The sequence below is a fragment of the Equus asinus genome, chromosome 20, assembly GCF_041296235.1.
Source record: "Equus asinus isolate D_3611 breed Donkey chromosome 20, EquAss-T2T_v2, whole genome shotgun sequence".
Taxonomy (NCBI): Eukaryota; Metazoa; Chordata; class Mammalia; order Perissodactyla; family Equidae; genus Equus; species Equus asinus.
This window is the reverse complement of record NC_091809.1, coordinates 73,362,289-73,382,462: the sequence shown is the minus strand read 5'-3', so window position 1 is coordinate 73,382,462 and position 20,174 is coordinate 73,362,289. Positions and strand designations below refer to the sequence as shown.

The 20,174-nt window shown below is 40.5% G+C and overlaps 1 protein-coding gene and 1 long non-coding RNA gene across 28 annotated transcripts in view; one reads left to right on the top strand and one right to left on the bottom strand.

Annotated features, from left to right (window-relative positions):
- Positions 1 to 6,561, bottom strand: part of PICALM (phosphatidylinositol binding clathrin assembly protein) — a 103,226-nt gene extending 96,665 nt beyond the window's left edge. For 15 of the 27 annotated variants that reach the window (XM_014867952.3, XM_014867955.3, XM_014867954.3 and 12 more), the window contains exon 1: positions 5,349 to 5,819. In XM_014867952.3, coding sequence (XP_014723438.1) covers positions 5,349 to 5,478 — 130 coding nt within the window. In that variant the 5' untranslated portion in view covers positions 5,479 to 5,819. Of the gene's footprint in view, positions 1 to 5,348; positions 5,827 to 6,377 lie in introns of those variants that run through there. The other 12 variants (XM_044752136.2, XM_070490518.1, XM_070490516.1 and 9 more) reach the window with 5 other exon arrangements.
- LOC106848220 (uncharacterized) overlaps positions 4,932 to 20,174 on the top strand; it is a 137,331-nt gene continuing 122,088 nt past the window's right edge. The window contains exon 1 of the long non-coding RNA XR_011495781.1: positions 4,932 to 5,065. This is a non-coding gene — a long non-coding RNA (uncharacterized lncRNA). The remainder of the gene's footprint in view (positions 5,066 to 20,174) is intronic.

Below are 20,174 nucleotides of genomic sequence, written 5' to 3'. Positions count from 1 at the left end.
CCACTGACAGGTAAGTAGTGTAGGTCTGCACCTAGGAACCGAACCCAGGTCACCAAAGCAGAGCATGCCAAACTTAACCACTAGGCCACCAGGGCTGGCCAAAAAATTCCCTTTTAAAGGAATATCATTAGTAAAAATCTAACTGCCCAGGAACGATTCTCCATAAAAAAACCATATACACAATGAACATACAAAATTCTCAAAGGTCAAATCCAAAATTTCAATTCTCTAGAGGAATGTATAAAGCAGTTTAACTGGGAACATACTGAGAACACAAAGTAACGGAAATGCCACTTCAGCCACCAAAAGAACAGGAAGAGCAAATACTAAGCCTTTACTTTGAAAATCTAACCCTACTTCTTGGTAGGGCTCTAACCTCATGCCAAGAAGCCTTTAAGTTTATTTTTCTTACTTCTTTGATTTTAAGGGAGAAATCATGAAACTAAGTATTTTGGAACTCAAGAAAATAGCACAGAAGTGACTTTCTACATATTATGGTGAACTTCCATATTAAATATTCTAAATGATAATCAGGGTCAAAATAATTTTATTTAAAGCAATCCTGATGATTAACTAAAATGGATTATTTTTAACTAATGTATGTTTTCTCCTCTCTCCCTAAAGCCCTAGTACATAGTTGTATATCCTAGTTGTAGTGACAGATTTGTTTGTTTTGTTTTGTTTGAGGAAGACTGGCCCTGAGCTAACATCTGTGCCCATCTTCCTCCACCTTACATGTGGGATACCTGCCACAGCATGGCCCGACAAGCAGTGTGTAGGTCTGCAGCTGGGATCCAAACCAGTGAACCCCCGGCCGCCAAAGCAGAACGTGCCAACCTAACCACTGCACCACCAGGCTAGCCCCTTGACTAATGTATTTTAAAACCATTTAATTAAATATTTCATACAAATGCTTCACAAATCAAATGAGAAGGAAAAAAAGCCAAGTCACTTCATATGACGTTTCCCTTCTCACCTGCTACTCTAAATTAAATTCAAAGACACCTTTAAAAATTATTCGGATACATAAAATATTATAGTAAACATAAAAAGCATTGCTGTAAGGATAAAAAAAGATGCCTAAACTCTAATATTAAATATTTCTTAAAATAAGTCCACCAGTGAAGCCTAATTACCCCTTACAAAGATATTTTAGAATTAATATGCTAAATACAAATAAGATGACTACCAAAATGGCCATACGTCAAGCTCTCTTCAGAGTTTCTCTTTTAAAATACATGTACTATTCAGGAACATAACTAGATACATCACGGAGGAAAAATTTTACATTTGTGGAGTTCTACTATAGAACAAATGTCAGGCATTTGACATTTGTAGTCAAATCTTATTATTACCACTTTGACGACTCCATTACCATTTTCTGTATTTCAGAACTATTAAAGACTAATTAATAAGAGACAGAATAGGTCAAATAATGAACAATGAAAACATAAATCATATGATTAATTCTTATGGGAAAATCCAAACATTAACTACAAAATAACTGTCTCTTTAAAACAAGATCCATTTGGAAAGCATCTGTTACTTTATTTCTAAACAAGAGACATCTTGGGGTAGATCATCCACTTCCTATCTTCCTCACACACATTTTTTTGCAAATCAGATCCCAGTTACCAGATACCTTCTTGATAACATAAGTGTTCGAACTAAGCACTCACTGGATGTCATTAAGACATTAAAAATCAATACATTTACTTAAAAAGGTAACTATTTGGGTTACATTTTGATATTTTAGATACATTTTCAATGGTTATACAAAACCACTAACCCAAATACAAATCCCACCTTCTACATAACAAGACATTCACAAATTCTGACTTTTAAAGAAATTGTTTCCACAACTAAAATTAGGCAGGGTCTAGATGCAATATACAAAAATACCCACATTGTACCTACTAATAAGAGAGACACTTATAATCGATGCTTAATAGGAACATGATCTTGATTTTGTCGTAGAAAATGTAAGGTGTATGGTGGTTGGAACAAAGTTTCCCTGGAAATTAACTGGGAAAAATATGGATTAAAAAGTGAGGCCATTATAGCCATTAACATAAATATTACAGTTCAGTGAAACACGTTGCAATGTAAATACCCAAGGATAGTATAGGAAAACAAGTACAGATAAAAGAAAATTAAGTATTCATATCAAAAAAACAAGGTAAGACTAAAGTTGTCCATACTTTAACCATTATAGATGTTTTAAGCATTCTATCCCCTCTTTAAATGGAGTTAGAGGCTACTTTCTATGCATATGGCTCTCCAGGTCCAGAGCTGTGAGAGAGGATTAAATTAAACAATGGTTAATAAGTGCCTGGTAAATTGATGTCCTTCAAATATAAGAGCCGCTATTCTTCTACCTTGATTATGGTCGTTAGAGCCCTGAAATTAAATGCAAATTGTGTTTATTTTTTACAAATGTTTCAAGTTTAACAACTCTTTTCATCCTAAAGACAGTAGTTAACACTATTTACTATCTATTGACACCTATAAGCAAAGCAAAAGATCTTTCTTAAACAAGTATATAATGTAATATGAATTAAGTCATAATTCATGGATTATAATAACCACTTCCTAATATGGAAAGACCTTGGTGAAGTACATAGAACCCACCTCCATGCTGTAAAGGCCTATAGGGAAAAAGAGAGTCCTAAGCATATTTTTGTTATACTAACATTTAAAAAATGAAATGGTTTTCATTAGGTTCAACTTATTAGGCAACAGTTTTTCAGGACATTAAAAGTGCAACAGAACTAAACCTTCACTAGAAAGAAAAATTCCTCAAAGAGGAAAAGTTATCTCTACATTAAAGCCTAAACATTCAGTGTCAAGACCCAGAACTGCCTGTGAAAGCATTTTCAATTTTCTTGAAGAATGTCAGTGTGTCTAAGAGGAAGGTGTTTAGAAAAGTCACTCATGGGTTAGACTTTAATATAAATTTATTTCATTAGTGAGAACTGGTTATAAAGGCATTTTAAACAACAATATAGGGAAAATAGTATTGTATTTTATAACCTCATTGAAAAGAAATGAGTCGTGGCTCCTCATTTATATGGATTTTAAAAAATCAAACATTATCAGGAATGTTCAAGTTCTAAAGTGGGATCTTATAAACACAGCAGTGGTAGAGCAAAAAGAACTACAAATGTGAGATTACCCTCAAAATCCAATCCCAGTTAGCATCTGCAGTAGTAGCTACTATTCTAAGAGAAAAAGCTAACATTTTTTAAAACCACAAGCAAATATCACTCTCTTAACCTTATCTAGCCTATTTTCTGCCCTTTTTGGCAGTGTTAAAAGAACTACTGCTACATCTGAAATAAGATAAAAACCTTTATAAGGACTTTTAAAAGATATGTCTATTCTTGTTATAATTTATCATTTTGAAGCGAGGGAAGAGGAAAATAGTTCACACAGTCACAAGTAGTTTCTTCACCCACCCCACATCATCAAAAAGAAAAATAAAAAGCTAAGAATTAACACAGGGTTTGGGCAAACCGTAAGACAGGGCTGAACAAGCCAAGCAGTCATTTGAAGAGCAGTAAACAGTAGAAATGTCGACTTCAAATATCAGATAATCAAAAAAATCACCTATGGCTTCACAATGCATTTTAAAGGATTTTCCATTTATAAAGTGTCACCATTTAAATATATTTTGCATTCTCTAAACAGGCCAGGACTGATCATTAAAAAGCAGCCTGCACGATCCACTCATCAGAGAGAACCGAGCAGTAATGACTTTTAAACTTTCCACAGCCAAGGAACAAGTCACAATGAATAATGGATTTGTCTGTAGCAATAACTTGTTCTAACAGCCCTTCATGAGCAAAAAGCATCTTGGAAGAATTCACATTTTGCACATTTTTTTAAAAGTTCAAACCTTACGGCCAAAGTCCAAATGGGAAATCAAAACAGGACTCCTGTCAGTGAATTCACTTTCAGGACGTGCTCACTCTTGCTTCAAGTAGTAAAGCAAAGTAACTCTCATGTAGGATGAAAGTCAGTCAGGCTAATGTGTCCAGTAGCCATTTAAAACAGGAACTTATTATTGTGCCTATAGCCCTATCTTTCCCTGAAAAGTTTCAGGTCAAAGCTCCACCGCGTCAAAGCTTGAGTAATCCAGTGAGCTTTGTACCTTGAGGTAGAGGAGTGGAAAGCAAAAGGAGGATATTACAGGTGGCTTCCAGGTTTGGAAAAAGTTGGGAGGAGTTAGCTCTAGTAATTGTATGTAAGTTAGCGAATACAGCAATATTACGCCGTATAAAGCTGTAAAGCTGGCCCCCAAAAGATAACCAGCATCAATTAAAACAGAGTCCAAACTCAAGAATCATCAAACATCTTTTCACTAGTTTTTAAAGAGATGTATGTTATCTCTAAGTCTGATTACTAATCCATTTTGAATTCCAATAGTCTACGCTTCACACTCAATCTTCTAAATTCTAACCGCCGGGGTTAACAGTTCCAGGAACTGATACCAGTATCAGCAAACCCTTTTCCACATCCCCATTAGAAAAAAAGAAGGGGGGGGGGGTACCTTACACTCACAACATATCTCAGTCTAAAGCAGGAAAATACGATTAAATTCCACCAGAGGCAATTAAAAATCCCAACTTCCCTTACACTAAACAGAATGCCTTTACTTTCACTCCCATGAAAAAAGTAACCTGGGATAAAAGTCGGGTATTAAGTACGACATTTAAAATTAAATGAGACAAGGAACTTAACTGAAGCTACAGAGGCAAAGAAAGGTAATCCAAACGCGGGAGGAAAGGTGGAAGAGAAACCCGGGAAGGGAAGGGACAGAAGCGGCTGGTCGAGCAAAGGAAGTGGGAATCCCTTCCAGGGAGGCAGCCCTCAGGACTGCGGAGGAACAGGGATCCGGGTCCACGGAACCGGGCGTTTACGGAACCCCGACGAAAGCTAACGGGGGGAAAACGGGGCGGGAGACCCGGAGCGAGCGGGCAGACGCTCAGGAGAGGGCGACTAGCCACACGGGACGACTGAGACGAAAGAGCAGAAGGCTGCAGGAGACGGAGGCGGCAGGGAGGTGAGAAGCTGGTGGAGAGGCAAGTTGGTCGGGTGTGATGGGATGTCGCGGCGCACGGGCAGGAAAGCGAGGGTCCCCTAGGAACCTGGCGGGGAGGGGCTTGTCAGGGATTTTTAGACAGGGAACGGAAACCGTGAAGGCAGGTGTGATGGACGCCAAAAGAACACAGCTCGGACGAGCACCGGACCCGCCGTGCCGGATAAGACGCAGGGAGCGAAGAGGCAGCTGAAGGGAAAGAAAAGAGATGGGGAGAAGGACGCGGGCCGCGGTCGGCTTCACTCACAGTCCAGGTGCTTTTTCTTGGGCCCCATGATCTCGTGGGTCGTGGCCTTGCATACTGTCTTGGATACGGCGGAGCCGGTGACACTGTGCTGGGCGGCGGTGATTCGGTCCGTCAAGCTCTGGCCGGACATCTCTGCGGCTCCTCCGCCACCCCTCCCGCTCGGCAGCCGGCGGGGACTGGGACCCCCAAGCGCCGGAGGACCCCCACCCCCCACCGCACCCCCTACCCCCACCGGCTCCTTCTCCGCCTGCCGGCCTGGGGCGGGGCTCAGGGCCGCGCGCTGCCACCCAGCCCGGAAAGAACCGGCTCGTGTCACCCGCGGGGTCAGGAACGGTGTCGGGCACTCCCCTGCCCCCGCCTCAGCTCAGCCCACCCCTTCCCTGGTCAGCTGGAGCCGGGCAGGGCAGGAGGGACAGGCAGCTGCAGGAAAATGGCGGCGCCAGGCTCCTCCTCGGAGCTTTCCGGGCTGCCCCGGGTCACGTGACGCGGGCGCCGCCCCTCCTCCTTCTCCCGCCCCTTTTCCCTTCCCTTTCCTCTTCGACGCCCGCCCTCCCTCGCTCGGCGAGGGAAGAGCGGGCCGGCGGCCGCGCGTTACGTGATGGAACCCGCCCGGCGGGCGCAACAGGAGGCCGGCCCGGGGGGAGTGTGCGGCCGCCGCGTCACGTGACGCTCCCTGCCAACAGGTCGCCCGGGGCTGGGCCCGCGGGGGTCACAGAGTGGGGGAGGGGCGGCCGCGGAAGGGCGGCGGGCGTCCGCCCTCTCCCACCCGGTGGGGGGCCCGGGGCCGGTGTTTGAAACCCGCGGCTTGACAAAGAGGAGGTGCGGCTGCCTTCACAGCTCCCGCTGAGGACGGGCTGTCAGGCTCGGGCTCGTCGGGTTTCCGAGCAGAGTCCAGAATGTGTTTAGGGACGCCCCCGAAGCTGTCCTGGCTTTCAGAAAAAGGAAAAGGTTTCAGCCGGCCCAATTTCTGAGCCTGCCAGCAGGCCTCGCCCTACTGTGCGACTGTGGAAGCTCGCCCTGTTTACTTACCCCAAAAGGGTTGGGGTTTTTTCCCCTTTTCTTGAGAGGCTTGGAAATGTCACCTGTTTTTGTTTATCTCTTCTCTGAAAACTCGTTGCTGCCAGTCTAAATTTAGATACCAGCCGGCCAGTATTCTTTCTCGAGGGTGTCAAATAGGACAGGAAACACGCAGCTTCACTGGAATTTGAAAAGGGAAGTAGTAGGATGATGTCAACAGAGATTAGCTTGACCCTACAAGGCTGACTGCTGTGGTGTTTAAAGGTCCAGACCATAGAAGGAAATGAGAGGGGTAGTAAATGGAGAAGTCCCATTCAAGGAATCCAGACATCACTACCTGCCATCTCCCCTGGTTTAGTCTTTCTTCCCTTGGGCCTCTTTTCTTTTGGGTAATCCGGATTTTCAGAGAAAGAAACCATTGACGCTAACTCCGTGGGCATTTTGGAGGAATTACTATATCCTGTGAATCTGTTCTATGAGATCCAGATCTATTAACAAAGCCTTCTAAAACGCTATTTGGGTCCCACATTTAACCTAGGTTTAGGGATAAATTTAAAAATCTCTATGAATGTTAAATTACCGTGAGAGTCCTATGTAATCTTGCTAGTTTGAAATGAAATGCTAACACACTCAGAAAGTCTGTGTACACCATCTGCCAGCCAAATTCAAAATTCTGTGCTCCAGTCTGGTGACTCTCAAAAGATGCAAAGCTAATAGATAGTTAACGTTTTATGTATCATGTCACGAATTTTGTGGTCTCCTCCCATTCCCTTTCCCCCCTTTTTTTCACTATGGCTGGTGAAATTCTGCAGCACCATGCTTTTGCCAAGAACACATAGTTCTTAAACCAGCAGGCTTCATCTTCATTAAGCCAGCCCAAATTTCACAAAACTGTAATGACTTCCTTCAGTGCATCTGCAATCCATCTGCGGTTTGGTGCCCAGTTCACTGCCCTATGTCCATCGGGCAGTGAAATTACCCAATTCTCAAGATGTGTCAGCCATCCTTGCTATTCTTCTATGGGTCCCACTGAATAAGTTACCTGTTGCCCTGAGCCTCTGCACTGGTAAACCCACCACTGAGGTCAATATAAGCTTGGCATTTAGCTACTGATAGCTAAATATTTCATCCTTGGGGAAAATGTAAAAGTTATTCCTAAGCACACAGCAGGAAACATATTTTTGCGCGATTATGAATGACATTCTAGGAACAGTATTTCACTGTTACTTTTACCAGAGGTTCTACAAACCGCCTTTATTCAAATAACTGTGGACATGTTCACCTTATTAATAAACTGGCTTCTGTTAGAAATATCACTCTACCTTTTTTCAAGGGTACATTTTAGAAGTTCCTAAATATGTAAACATCAGTAGTCGTTGTAGAGGTTTGTGTACAATTGTGAACTGAGAGATATGAAGAAATTTAGAAGATGATGGGGAAGTGTTCTAAGGATAGGAATTACTGACCTGCTTTATCTTAATATGCATAAATATTCGTGTGTTCTCCTTTTTGGTCTGTTCAAGAAATATCTTTACCTGGGTCCCACAGATACCTCAAACTCACTATGGCCAAAACTGAATTCTCTGGTCCTCGCCCATTCCACATCCTTAATCCACACCAATCGTCTTTGTTCCATCAGTGGCCTCACCAGCTGCCCCAAAGTCAAAGTCAGAAAACTGTGATTCGGGGCACCCTGTGGCCAAGTGGTTAAGTTCTGGCCTCTGCTTCAGCTGCTCAGGGTTTTCGCGGGCTCAGATCCTGGGCACAGACCTAGCACCGCTCATCAAGCCATGCTGAAGCAGTGCCCCACATAGCACAGCCAGAAGGACCTACAACTAGAATATACAACTATGTACTGGGGGGCTTTGGGGAGAAGAAGAAGAAGAAGAAGAAGAAGAAGAAGAAAGAAGATTGGCTGGCAACAGATGTTAGCTCAGATGCCAATCTTTTAAAAGAAAAAAAAAGAGGGGCTGGCCCCATGGCTGAGTGGTTAAGTTCTCGCGCTCTGCTTCTGCAGCCCAGGGTTTCCCCAGTTCGGATCCTGGATGTGGACATGGCACCACTCATCAGGTCATGTTGAGGCAGCGTCCCACATGCCACAACTAGAAGGACCCACAACTATAATGTACAACTATGTACTAGAGGGCTTTGGGGAGAAAAAGCAAAAAAAAAAAAAAAAAACAAGAAAAAACTGTGATTCTTTCTTAGCTCTCCTCTCTTCTCTTATCTAGCCTAATCTAGTTAGGTTCCTCAAACCCATCTTCTCCCTAACACTGCTTCTATTGCCTTAGTTCCAGCCTTTATGATCTCTTTCCCATGTAGACTATCCTAATAACTTCTTAGCTGATTTCTCTGTCTCTCATACCTCAACCCTCCAATCCAGATCTTTCTGAACCGAAAATGTGATGATCTTTCCTTTGCATTAAAACCCTTCATTAGTTCTGCTTCGGCGGCCTGGGGTTCACCAGTTCGGATCCTGGGTGCAGACACGGCAGCGCTTGGCAAGCCATGCTGTGGCAGGCGTCCCCCACAGAAAGTAGAGGAAGATGGGCATGGATGTTAGCTCAGGGCCAGTCTTCCTCAGCAAAAAGAGGAGCATTGGCAGCAGTTAGCTCAGGGCTAATCTTCCTCAAAAAAAAAAAGAAACCCAACAACCCTTCAGTAGCACCCCCACCACTACTCTCGAGGAGAAAATTCAGGACTCTCAGCCTGGCATACAAGGACCTTCATGTTCTAGCCCCTACCTAACATTGCTTGTTGAGCTTCATCTCTCCCCAGTCCCCCACATGCACTCCAGCCAGTATCACAGTACTGGCCATACCTGCATGTGCCATGCTGTTTCACACCCCCATAGGCAGTCACCAGTTTCCTTTGGTTACTCATACAGTGTCTTCTACAACTTTCTGCTGTCTAATCGTTTTGTTGCACTAGCATGGGAGCCAGAGATATTTTCTTGCTAATATGTAGCTGATGTATAGTACACACCTAGTAGAATGCTGGTTGAATGAATGAATGAAAACACCTTGAAGTGACCCATTTGGAAACTTCATCCCAAAGCTCTCATTTGATAAGATCTTCCCACTTTTTCGCACTTACAACATGTTGATCCCATAATTATCAGTCCAGAGCATCATCCTTATTTCAGTACTTTATTAATTCATTCATTCTTTAAAAAAATATGTATTGAACATTTACTGTGTGTCAGGCACTGTTCTAGGTGCTAAATACTGTTCTGACAGTGAACCCATCAGTCCTTTGGGAATTAATCAGCTCTTAACTTTGATCACCAACTTGAAGACCTATGTGCTTTAATTACAAATGAACAGAAACAAAAACAGACATAAGGAAAAACTTAAATAGCACATGATATTTCCTAGGCTCCCCAAATTAAAAAGTATGTTGTAGAGAGTTGTGGGGTACAGGGGAAGGAGCAACAGTTTCTGAATGCCTTCTATGTGCTTGGAACTCTTCATAAATTTTTTCATTTAATTGTCATTACTGTAACTCTAAAAAGTACTGTGTCCATTTAATACAAGGGAAAAAACGAGTCTTAGAACATAGGTGCTTATATAATTTTTCTGTATTGTTTAAAAAAAAAAAAGAAGTCTTAGAAGTCCCAGAATCTGACTGATACTAAAGTGGCAGAAGCAAGACTGAGAAACTCCTTGTCTTTCCATTTCTTTATCTAGACCCTTTAGCGAAGACTTGAAGCAACTACAATTTAATTTAGTAATTTAATATGGATTAAATTCATTCAAAAAATACTTCTTGCCTGCATTCTTTATGCTGTGCATTGCTAGGTGCTAAGATATAGTAATGTCTGAGACAAACATGGTCTTTGTTCTCAGAGTTCTTACAATATTTTAAGTGGCAATAGAGGAAAAAATAAGTGAGAAGAAAATATGCTGCACCTGAAGATCTTGATGATGTCTATAACTTAAAAGTAAGAAAGTGAGAGAGAAAAAGAACGTGGAAGAGAGGATTGACCAGGATTTTTACCCCTTATTCCTTCACTTAAGCCCATTCCCACGTCCAGAGTCTACCAGTTCTCTATTCCCACTCTTCTTAGACGTTAGGTTTATCTAAATTATAATCTTCTGACATTGTTAGCTAAGCTGATATGAACACCTGGCAATCCCTTCCTCCCTCACCTTTGTATGTTTATACTTCCTGATGCTGCCAAATCAGTTAAAGATCATAATCTTATATAACCTCTTAAAAAGGTAAGGACTTTTCTTTGCATGTAGCTGAGTTCTCTTGTAAGAAACTTCAAGCAAGTATTCCACTCCCAATTGTGGAGCCCGTATTCAGACTTTCAGCATACATACTTGTGACAATAATAATAACATGTAACTTTGTTGGTTGCTTACTCTGTGGTAAGCACATTACATACATTATCTCAGTTAAACCCTAAAACAACCTCATGACCTTAAGTGGCAGAGACAGCTTTGTGTTCACCAAAGCCTGTTTCCGTCTCTCCCAAGCACACACAGCTGTATTTCCCAGACTCCTTTCTGATTAGCTGGGGTCATGTGACTGATTTCTGTCCAATAGAATGTGGACAGAAATGATGAAAGCCATTTAAAGTTTGGCCCACAAAACCTAAAACCTCCTGCACACGCTCCACATTCTGTTTCTTCCCCTACCTACCAGCTGAATGAAGACTTCAAAGAATTTAAAAAGGGCAAAACCACAAAATGGAAGAAGCCCGGGGCCCCAAATTAATTCTTGGAGGAATGCTGCCCAGGAGAACTGCATGACCAGGAACACCTGTGTTAGATTTTACTTGTTTTGTTAAATTATGCCTCTGATATTTTGATGCTGTGTTATGCTACTGAGCTACCCTGCCTATACTTCTTTTCTCTCCATTTCATCTCCATTACTGATGAAGAAATTGAGGCTTAGCAAAAGTTAAGTAACTTGATCAAATTTGCTCAGCTGTTAGGTGGGGGAGCTAGGATTAGATCTCAGGTCTGTCTGACTTTAGAGCTTGGGCTGTCACTGCTTAAGTTTCTCATGACACTATTCATGCACTTCTAAAAATTTCATAAGAATTCCATATGGCCTTAATACACACTGCTTCACCTAGCATGCTGAAAAGACAATAATCAGGGTGACCTCCAGGTTGTCTCCTATATATGAGGCTCTTACTGTCTAACTCAATCCTGTCATTTTCTTTTCTTTCAGGTATATTGTACAATTTCTGTATAACTTACAGTGTACTGTAGTTATACCTATTGAAAGATGATGTGTAGACTAATTGTTGAATACAGTCCTTCCCTTAAAAGGGGAAATTAACCAAACCTTGACCCTGAATCATCATCAAAACTCTCTAATTATGAAGCAGAATAAAAATAGGATAGCTGAGCTGTTAAGATATCCAGGGTCCATTCTCCTCTGTAATCTAAAGAGGCTGAATCAAGTAAAAGTGTATTAGAACATGAAACACTGAACTGAAATAAGATTAGGGTTTTAATGTTAAAATTAGGATATTGAATTTTGGCCATGAAGTATCAGTAAAATAAAGGAGATTTATTAATTCTTTTGAGACAATGGGAGAAGTTCCTGAGTTGGAGTCAGACACATTTTGGGTCAAAACTGTAGGCAAGATATTCAGTTTCTTCGTAGGTAAAACAGAGATAATAGTACATATCTTACAGATTTCTTGTCGAGATTAAAATAATGTACATAAAAAACTAATATGATGCTTGACACAGTTGTCACTCAATAAGTAAAATCATTCAACAAACATTTACTCAATTTACTATGGACAAAGCACTCTGCTAGATTCTCAGGATACAGAGATCAATTAGACAAAATATTAGCACAATGTATTAAATATTATGATAGAGGTATGCATAGAGTACTATAAAAACAGAGAAAAAGAACACCTAGCTCTTCCTGGAGGGATCAAGAAAGATTTCTCAGGGGCAGTGACGCATAAACTGAGTCTTGAAGGATGATTAGAAATTGTGAGGGAATCGGGGAGAAGTTATTCTAGGCAGAGGAAAACCACATATGCAAAAGGAGTCATTTGAGGACTGCAAATAATTTTACATGGCTGAAACGTAATGTGTGTGAGGTTTTCATTTTTCAATCAGCAAGTGCTTATTGAGCACCTATATATACTGGATAGTGTTATATAGGTGCTCAATATAAAACACATCAGTGAACAAAATATAAAAGTTTTCTATCTTGAATGGTACGTACATTCAAGCAGGGCACATAACAAATAAATATGAAACAAGTACAGGAAGTGAAGAGTGCTATGAAGAAAAATGAAGCAGGGTAAAAGAATCAAGAATGACAGGGGAAGAGGACTTTAAATTAAATGACAAGGGAAAGCCTTTCAAGGAGGTGACATGTGACTTGAGTGTACTATGAGACTCAGCAATGCAAACATTGGAGAGAAGATAAAGGAACAATAAGTACAATGGCTCTCATGCAAGAACAAGACTAACTTGTTTGCAGAACAGCAAGGCCAGTGTAGCCAGAGAAAGAGTAAAGAAGAGAAAGAGACTTAGGAGATGACCTTAGAGAGATGGCCAAATCATGAAGGGCTTTATAAGGCATGTTGAGGAGCCTAGGTAATGTCCAGAGGTAGATGTCCCATTAGAATGCACAGCTAGCCCTAGATCTTTGGAACAAGCTGATGACAGCATGAAGTAGGCGGTTTCCAACCTAGACCACTGGAATAAGACCCCACTGATTGCCGTGTTCTTCTTTGTGTGCATATCCCCTCGGCTTTGCATCTTTATCTTCTAGGCTATTTTCTTCCCCCTCTTCTGGATTACGGTCCTAGATTGTTAATGGATACCCTTGTTCTTTACTCATGATATTCCCAAGACTGCATCCTTGACAATTCCCAAATATAGGACTAACTCTTCATACACTGGTAAGGTTGAACAAACCCTACCCAAATTAAAGGAAAAAAAGAAATTTGATTATATAAGGAAGATCCAAATAAATTGTCACATAACTTTCATTGTCCAGTTTTCAAAACCTACGAATATGGCTTTGAAATGCCTTGCAAACTCTAATAATTTTTGTCATAGTGTCTATCTGCATTGCGGTGACCAGATATATGATCTTCAGAGTCTTAAATGCTGCTGCACAGCTACTGCTACACTAGGTGATTTACAAATGATCATCCAACAAAAAGAACAAGAAGGCCTCATATTTATAGAGGTCAATATGACGACCATGAAAAACTCAATACGTAATTGTGACTTATTAAATCACAGTGCTTATCTGGATTGATCATGTCCCCAGAAAAATAATGGTCTTTCTTCCAGCTCAGGCTGAAGACTGACCAAAAGAAGGGGGACTGAGAAGTGAAGCAAAAACTATTGCAAAATGAAATGAGGCAAAAACTAAAATACTCAACTATACTCTTCCATGATATGCAACACAAACTATTTAAGTTCTTATTGTTTTAACACAGCTTATTTAGACCCAGATGTTACAAGATAAGACCACAAATAAACTGATTCAACTGTAACTCTGCACAGACTTGTATGTTCTAGTAATTCACTTAGTTGACAAATTCTAACCAATCCTTGCCCAAGCTACTAAGATGCACCATAAAGGCACTCTTATGATTAATAGCCACCTCCCTTTCAAATCCCATAAGTATCATTTCCTAACTACTCCCTTTTGAGACATTAATGAGACTCTGTTACTGTGATGCTTCCCCTTACCAGCAACTTTAACAAATCCATTTTTTTTTTTTTGCTGCTTTATTTCCCAAACCCCCCCAGTACATAGTTGTATATCCTAGTTGCAGGTCCTTCCAGTTGTGGGATGTGGGACGCCGCCTCAACGTGGCCTGACGAGTGGTGCCATGGCCATGCCCAGGGTCCGAACTCTCGGCCGCCGCAGCGGAGCGTGCAAACTTAACCACTCGGCCACAGAGCCGACCCCAACAAATCCATATTTTTATGATCAAGTTTTTCTCATGATTTTTGTACAGAGTGTGGCAGACTGAATCATGCCCCTCCTCCCCCACCTTGCAAAGATGTCATGTCATAATCCGTAGAACCTGTTAATTTGTTATCTTACATGGTAAAAGAATGTCACAGGTTTGATTAAGTTAAGGATGGGGAGATTATTCTAGATTATCCAGGTAGGCCTGATGTAATCACAGGGTCCTTACAGAGGTCAGAGGGAAGAGAAAGCTATGTGACAACAGAAACAGATTGAAGTGATGTGGCCACAAGCCAAGGAATGCCAGCCCCTCTAGAAGCTGGAAGAAGAAAGGAATGAATTCTCCCTGGAGCCTCTGTGAGGAACCAGCCCTATTGACACCTTAATTTTAGCTCTATAAGAGTAATTTTAGACTTCTGGAGTTTCTGGAGGTTATAGGTCTAACATAAGACAACAGAATGAATTTCTGTTGTATAAATCACTAAATTTGTTGTAATTTTGTTACAACAGCAATAGGAAACTAATAGAGAGCTCTGGTAGGGATTAGGATTTTATTCTAAGTGAGATAAGAAGTCATCAGATGTTTTGAACAGAGGAATGACATGATCTCAAAAAACCCCCCAGAATAACAGAAGCAAGGAAACCAGTCAGGAAGGAATTGCTGTAGACAAGAAGCACAGTCAGTGACAGTGACTTGGATTAGAGTGGAAGGCATGGAAATGAAAAGTAGATAGATTTAGATACATTTTTAATGTAGAATCAACAGAATTTCCTGGTGGATTGAACGATGGGGAGCAGAATCTAGCAACAATAAAGTGACTCAAGGGAGAGAGAGACTTTACAAGGTTGACTCCTAGGATTTTGGCCTGAACAACCGGTGAATGCAGAATAGAGGCAGATGAAGTTACAACGAAGATAGTGGTTGGATCATGAATAACCTTGTATGTCCTGTTTAGGAATTTGGATATTACCCTGAGGGCAATGGGTATGCATTGAAAGATTCTAAGTACAGGAATGTCTTGAAGGGCTAACTAATCTTCGTTGTCCCTTTCTTTTTGAAAATTCAATCAGTATATTAAAAGATGTCCCAGAGCCATAAACCATTACTATTCCATCTCTTTCCTCATTCCTCTACCTGTGTAATACTTTGATTTTTAATTTAATTTAAGCCTTGTCATGCTATGTTATCTAGAAAGTTCTGTACAGCTAAATTTTACATTTTATGATCTGCATTAGGCCTAATTTACAGTTGTCTGATAGAAGATTAAAAAACAAAAAGCTTGTAAAAATAGTTGTACTTGTTCATAACACTTAGCCCAGGGGCAGATCAAGGGAAAACTGGCTGGAGGGTAGAGGGCATTGTGGCAGTGGCATTTCAAGGAGGAAGAAGGATATAGATTCTAGAGATAGAAGGTAAAAATGCATAGTACTGGATAAAGAGATTGCATGAAATAGATAAGGGAGAACACAAAGTCTACTTGATTCCTAGGTTTCTGACCTAGGGGTTACCTGCATATATCATGATTCTCTTCACTGAAAAAGAGAATACTGGAGGGAGAAGTTGGGAAGATGGCAGAGAAAAAGTAATGCATTCAGTTTGGACACGATAGATTTTTTTAATTAATAAAATTTATATTTTAAGAGCAGTTTTAGGTTCACAGCAAAATTAAGTGGAAAGTACAGAGAGTTCCCATATACCCCTTTTCCCGCACATGCATAACCTCCCCTGCTATGAACATCCACAGTGGCACATTTGTTACAATCAGTGAACCTACACTGTCACATCATTATCACTCAAAGTCTGAAATTTACGTTGGGGTTACTTTAGGTGTTGTACATTCTATGGGTATGGACAAACATATGATAACGGGTATCCACCATTGCAGTATCAGAAAAAATAGTTTCATTGCCCTAAAAATCCTCTGTGCTCTGCCTATTTATCCCTCCCTCCCCCCAAACCCCTGGCAACCACTGATCTTTTTACTGTCTCCGTAGTTTTACCTTTTCCAGAATGTCATATAGTTGGAATTATACAATATGTAGCCTTTTCATATTGGCTTCTTTCACTCAGTAATATGCATTTAAGGATCCTTCATATCTTTTCATGGCTTGATAGCACATTTCTTTTTAGTGCTGAATAATATCCTGTTGTCTGGATGTACCACCGTGTATTTATCCATTCACCTACTGAAGCATGTCTTGGTTCTTCCAAGTTTGGGCAATTATGAATAAAGCTGATATAAACATCCAGGTGCAGGTTTTTAATTTTTTTTTGAGGAAGATTAGCCCAAGCTAACATCTGCTGCCAATCCTCCTCTTTTTGCTGAGGAAGACTGGCCCTGAGCTCACATCCATGCCTGTCTTCCTCCGCTTTATGTGTGGGACGCCTGCCACAGCATGCTTGCCAAGTGGTGCCATGTCCACACCAGGGATCCAAACTGGCATACCTGGGCTGCCGAAGTGGAACATGCGCACTTAACCACTGCGCCACCGGGCCGGCCCCCATGTGCAGGTTTTTGTGTAGACATAAGTTTTCAGTTCATTTGGGTAAATACCAAGGAGCACAACTGCTGGATCGTATGGTAAGGGTATGTTTACTTTTGTAAGAAACTGCCAAACGATATTCCAAAGTGGCTATAGCATTTTACATTCCCACCAGTAATGAATGAGAGTTCCTGTTACTACACATCCTCACCAGCATTTAATGCTTTCATTGTTTCCGGTTTTTGGCCACTGTAACAGGTTTGTAGATCTCGTTGTTGTTGTTGTTTTAAGTATGCTTTTTGGTGAGGAAGATGGGCCTGAGCTAACATCTGTTGCCAATCTTGTCTTTTTTTTTTTCCTCCCCAAACTCCTAGTACATAGTTGTATTTCCTAGTTGTAGGTCATTCTAGTTCTATGTGGGATGCCACCACAGCATGGCTTGATGAGCAGTGCGTAGGTCTCTGCCCAGGATCCAAACCAGCAAACGCTGGGCTGCTGAAACAGAGTGTGCAAACTTAACCACTCAGCCACAGGGCTGGCCCCTCATTGTTATTTTAGTTTTCAAATCTTTAATGACATATGGTGTTGAACATCATTTCATATTCTTACCTGCCATCTGTATATCTTCTTTGGTGAGGCATCTGTTCAGGTCTTTTGCCTATTTTTAATTGGGTATTTTGTTTTCATACTGTTAGGTTTTAAGAGTTCTTTGTATACTTTGGATAAGTCCTTTATCAGATGTGTCTTTTGAAAATATTTTCTCCTAGTCTGTGCTTATCTTCTCTTTCTTTTGACATTGTCTTTTGCAGAGCAAAAGTTTTTTATTTTAATTAAGTCTAGCTTATCAATTTTTTGCTTTCATGGATCATGCCTTTGGTGCTTTATCTAAAAAGTCATTGCCATACCCATGGTCATCTATGTTTTCCTCTATGTTATCTCCTGGGAGTTTTATAGTTTTGCATTTTACATTTAGGCCTATGATCCATTTTGAGTAAATTTTTTTGAAGGGTGTAAGGTCTGTATCAGATTCATTTTTTTTTCTCATGTGGATGTTCAGTTATTCCAGTACCATTTATCCAGAAGTCTATCTTTGCTCCATTGTATTGCCTTTGCTCCTTTGTTAAAGATCAGTTGGCTATATTTATGTGGCTCTATTTCTGGGCTCTCCATTCTGTTCCATTGATATGTTTATCTGTTATTTCTCCCAAACTACAGTGTCTTGATTACTGTAATGTTTTAGTAAGTCTTGAAGTTGGGTAGTGTCAGTCCTCCATCTTTGTTCTTCTCCTTCAATATTGAGTTGGGTCTTCTCGGTCTTTTGCATCTCCACATAAACTTTAGAATCAGTTTGTTGATGTCCTCAAAATAACTCACTGGGATTTTTGTTGGGATTGCATTGAATCTATAGATCAAGTTAGGAAGAATTGAAATCTTAACAGAATTGAGTCTTCCTGTCCATGAATGTGGAATATCTTTCTATTTATTTAGTTTTTTATATCTTTCATAAGAGTTTTGTAACTTTCCTCATATATGTTTCCTCATATATATATTTTGTTCGATTTATACCTATTTCACTTTTTTGACTCCTAATGTAAATCACAATATGCTTCTAATTTCAAATTCCACTTGTCCATTGCTGGAATATGGGAAAGTGGTTGACTTTTGTTTATTACCCATGTATTCTGCAGACTTACTGTAATTACTTATTAGTTCCAGGAGGCGTGCTTTGGTTGATTCTTTCAGATATTCTACATAAACAATTGTGTCATCTGCAAATAAAGACAGTTTTGGTTCTTCCTTCTCAATCTATGTACCTTTTATTTTTTCTTGTCTTATTTCATTAGCTAGGTCAGTGGGTTTTTTTCTCTCCACACTTTAAATATTTTGCCCCACTCCCTTCTTGCTTGCATGGTTTCTTTCTTTCTCTTTCTTTCTTTCCTTATTTCTTTTTTTCTTTCTTTCTTTCTTTGTCTCTCTCTCCCTCTCTCTTTCTCTCTTTCTCTCCCTCTCTCTTTCTTTCTTTTCTTCCTTCTTTTCTCCCTCCCTTCCTTCCTTCCTTCCTACCTTCCTTCCTTCTTTCAAGGAAGATTGGCCCTGAGCTAAGATCTTTTGCCAATCTTCCTCTTTTTTTTTTCTCCCCAAAGCCCCAGTACATAGTTGTATATCCTAGTTGTAGGTGCTTGCATGGTTTCTGAGAAGTCAGATGTAATTCTTATCTTTGCTTCTTTGTAGGTAAGTTGCTTTTTCCTCTGGCTTCTTTTGAGGTTTTTTCTTTGTCTTTGATTTTCTGAAGCTTGAGTATGTTATGCCTTGGTGTAGTTTTTTTTTTTTTTTGGCATATATCCTGCTTGGTGTTCTCTGAGCTACCTAGATCTGTAGTTTAGTGTCTGATGTTAATTTGGGGGAAATTCTCAGTCATTATCACTTCAAATATTGCTTCTGTTCCTTTCTCTCTTTCTTTTCCTTCTGGTATTCCCCTTACACATGTTACACCTTTGTAGTTGTCCCACAGTTGCTGGATATTCTATTCTATTCTTCTAGTCTTTTTTCTCTTTGCTTTTCAGTTTTGGAAGTTTCTATTGTCATATACTCAAGCTCAGAGTCCAGTTATGGACTTTCCTCAGCCATATCCAGTCTACTAATGAGCCCATCAAAGGCATTCTTCAATTATGTTAATTCTGTTACACTGGTTTTTTTTTTTTTTTTAATCTCTAGCTTTTCTTTTTTACTCCCCTTAAAATTTCCATCTCTCTGCTTATATCAGCCATCTATTCTTGCATGTTGTCTACTTTTTCCATTAGAGCCTTTAACATATTAATCATAGTTGTTTTAAAATCTCAGTCTGATAATTCCAGCATGCCTGCCATATCTGGTTCTGATCTGATCCAGTTCAGTCTCTTCAAACTGTGTTTTTGCCTTTTAGTATTCCTTGTAATTTTTTGTTGAAATCTAAATATGGTGTACTGGGTGAAAGGAACTCCAGTAAATAGGCCTTTCATGGTGTGTGGTAAGGTGTTGGGGGAGGAGAAGCTTTCTATAGTCCTGTGATTGGGTCTCAGTCTTTTGGTGAGCCTGTGCCCAGGGGTTGTGAACTTTACCAGTGCTTCTCAATTTTTCCCCCCTTTGTTGGGGCAGGATGGCCAGAGGAGTCTGGAGTTGTGTATTTCCCCTCTCACAGGTAGGTTAGGCTTTGATAAAACCCCAGTAGGTTAGATTCTGGTAAAATAGTTTCTCCCAAAGGTGGACCTTATTAAGAGGAACAGAATGTATTTCAGATGTATTTCAGAGTGATTCCTTTTCCCCTCCCATGCTGGAAATTTTTTCTGTTATTCACTGTGAGGGCCTGGTAGAGCTCATGGAAGTAAAACTCACAAAAGTCGGGGCGGGGGGACCCTTATG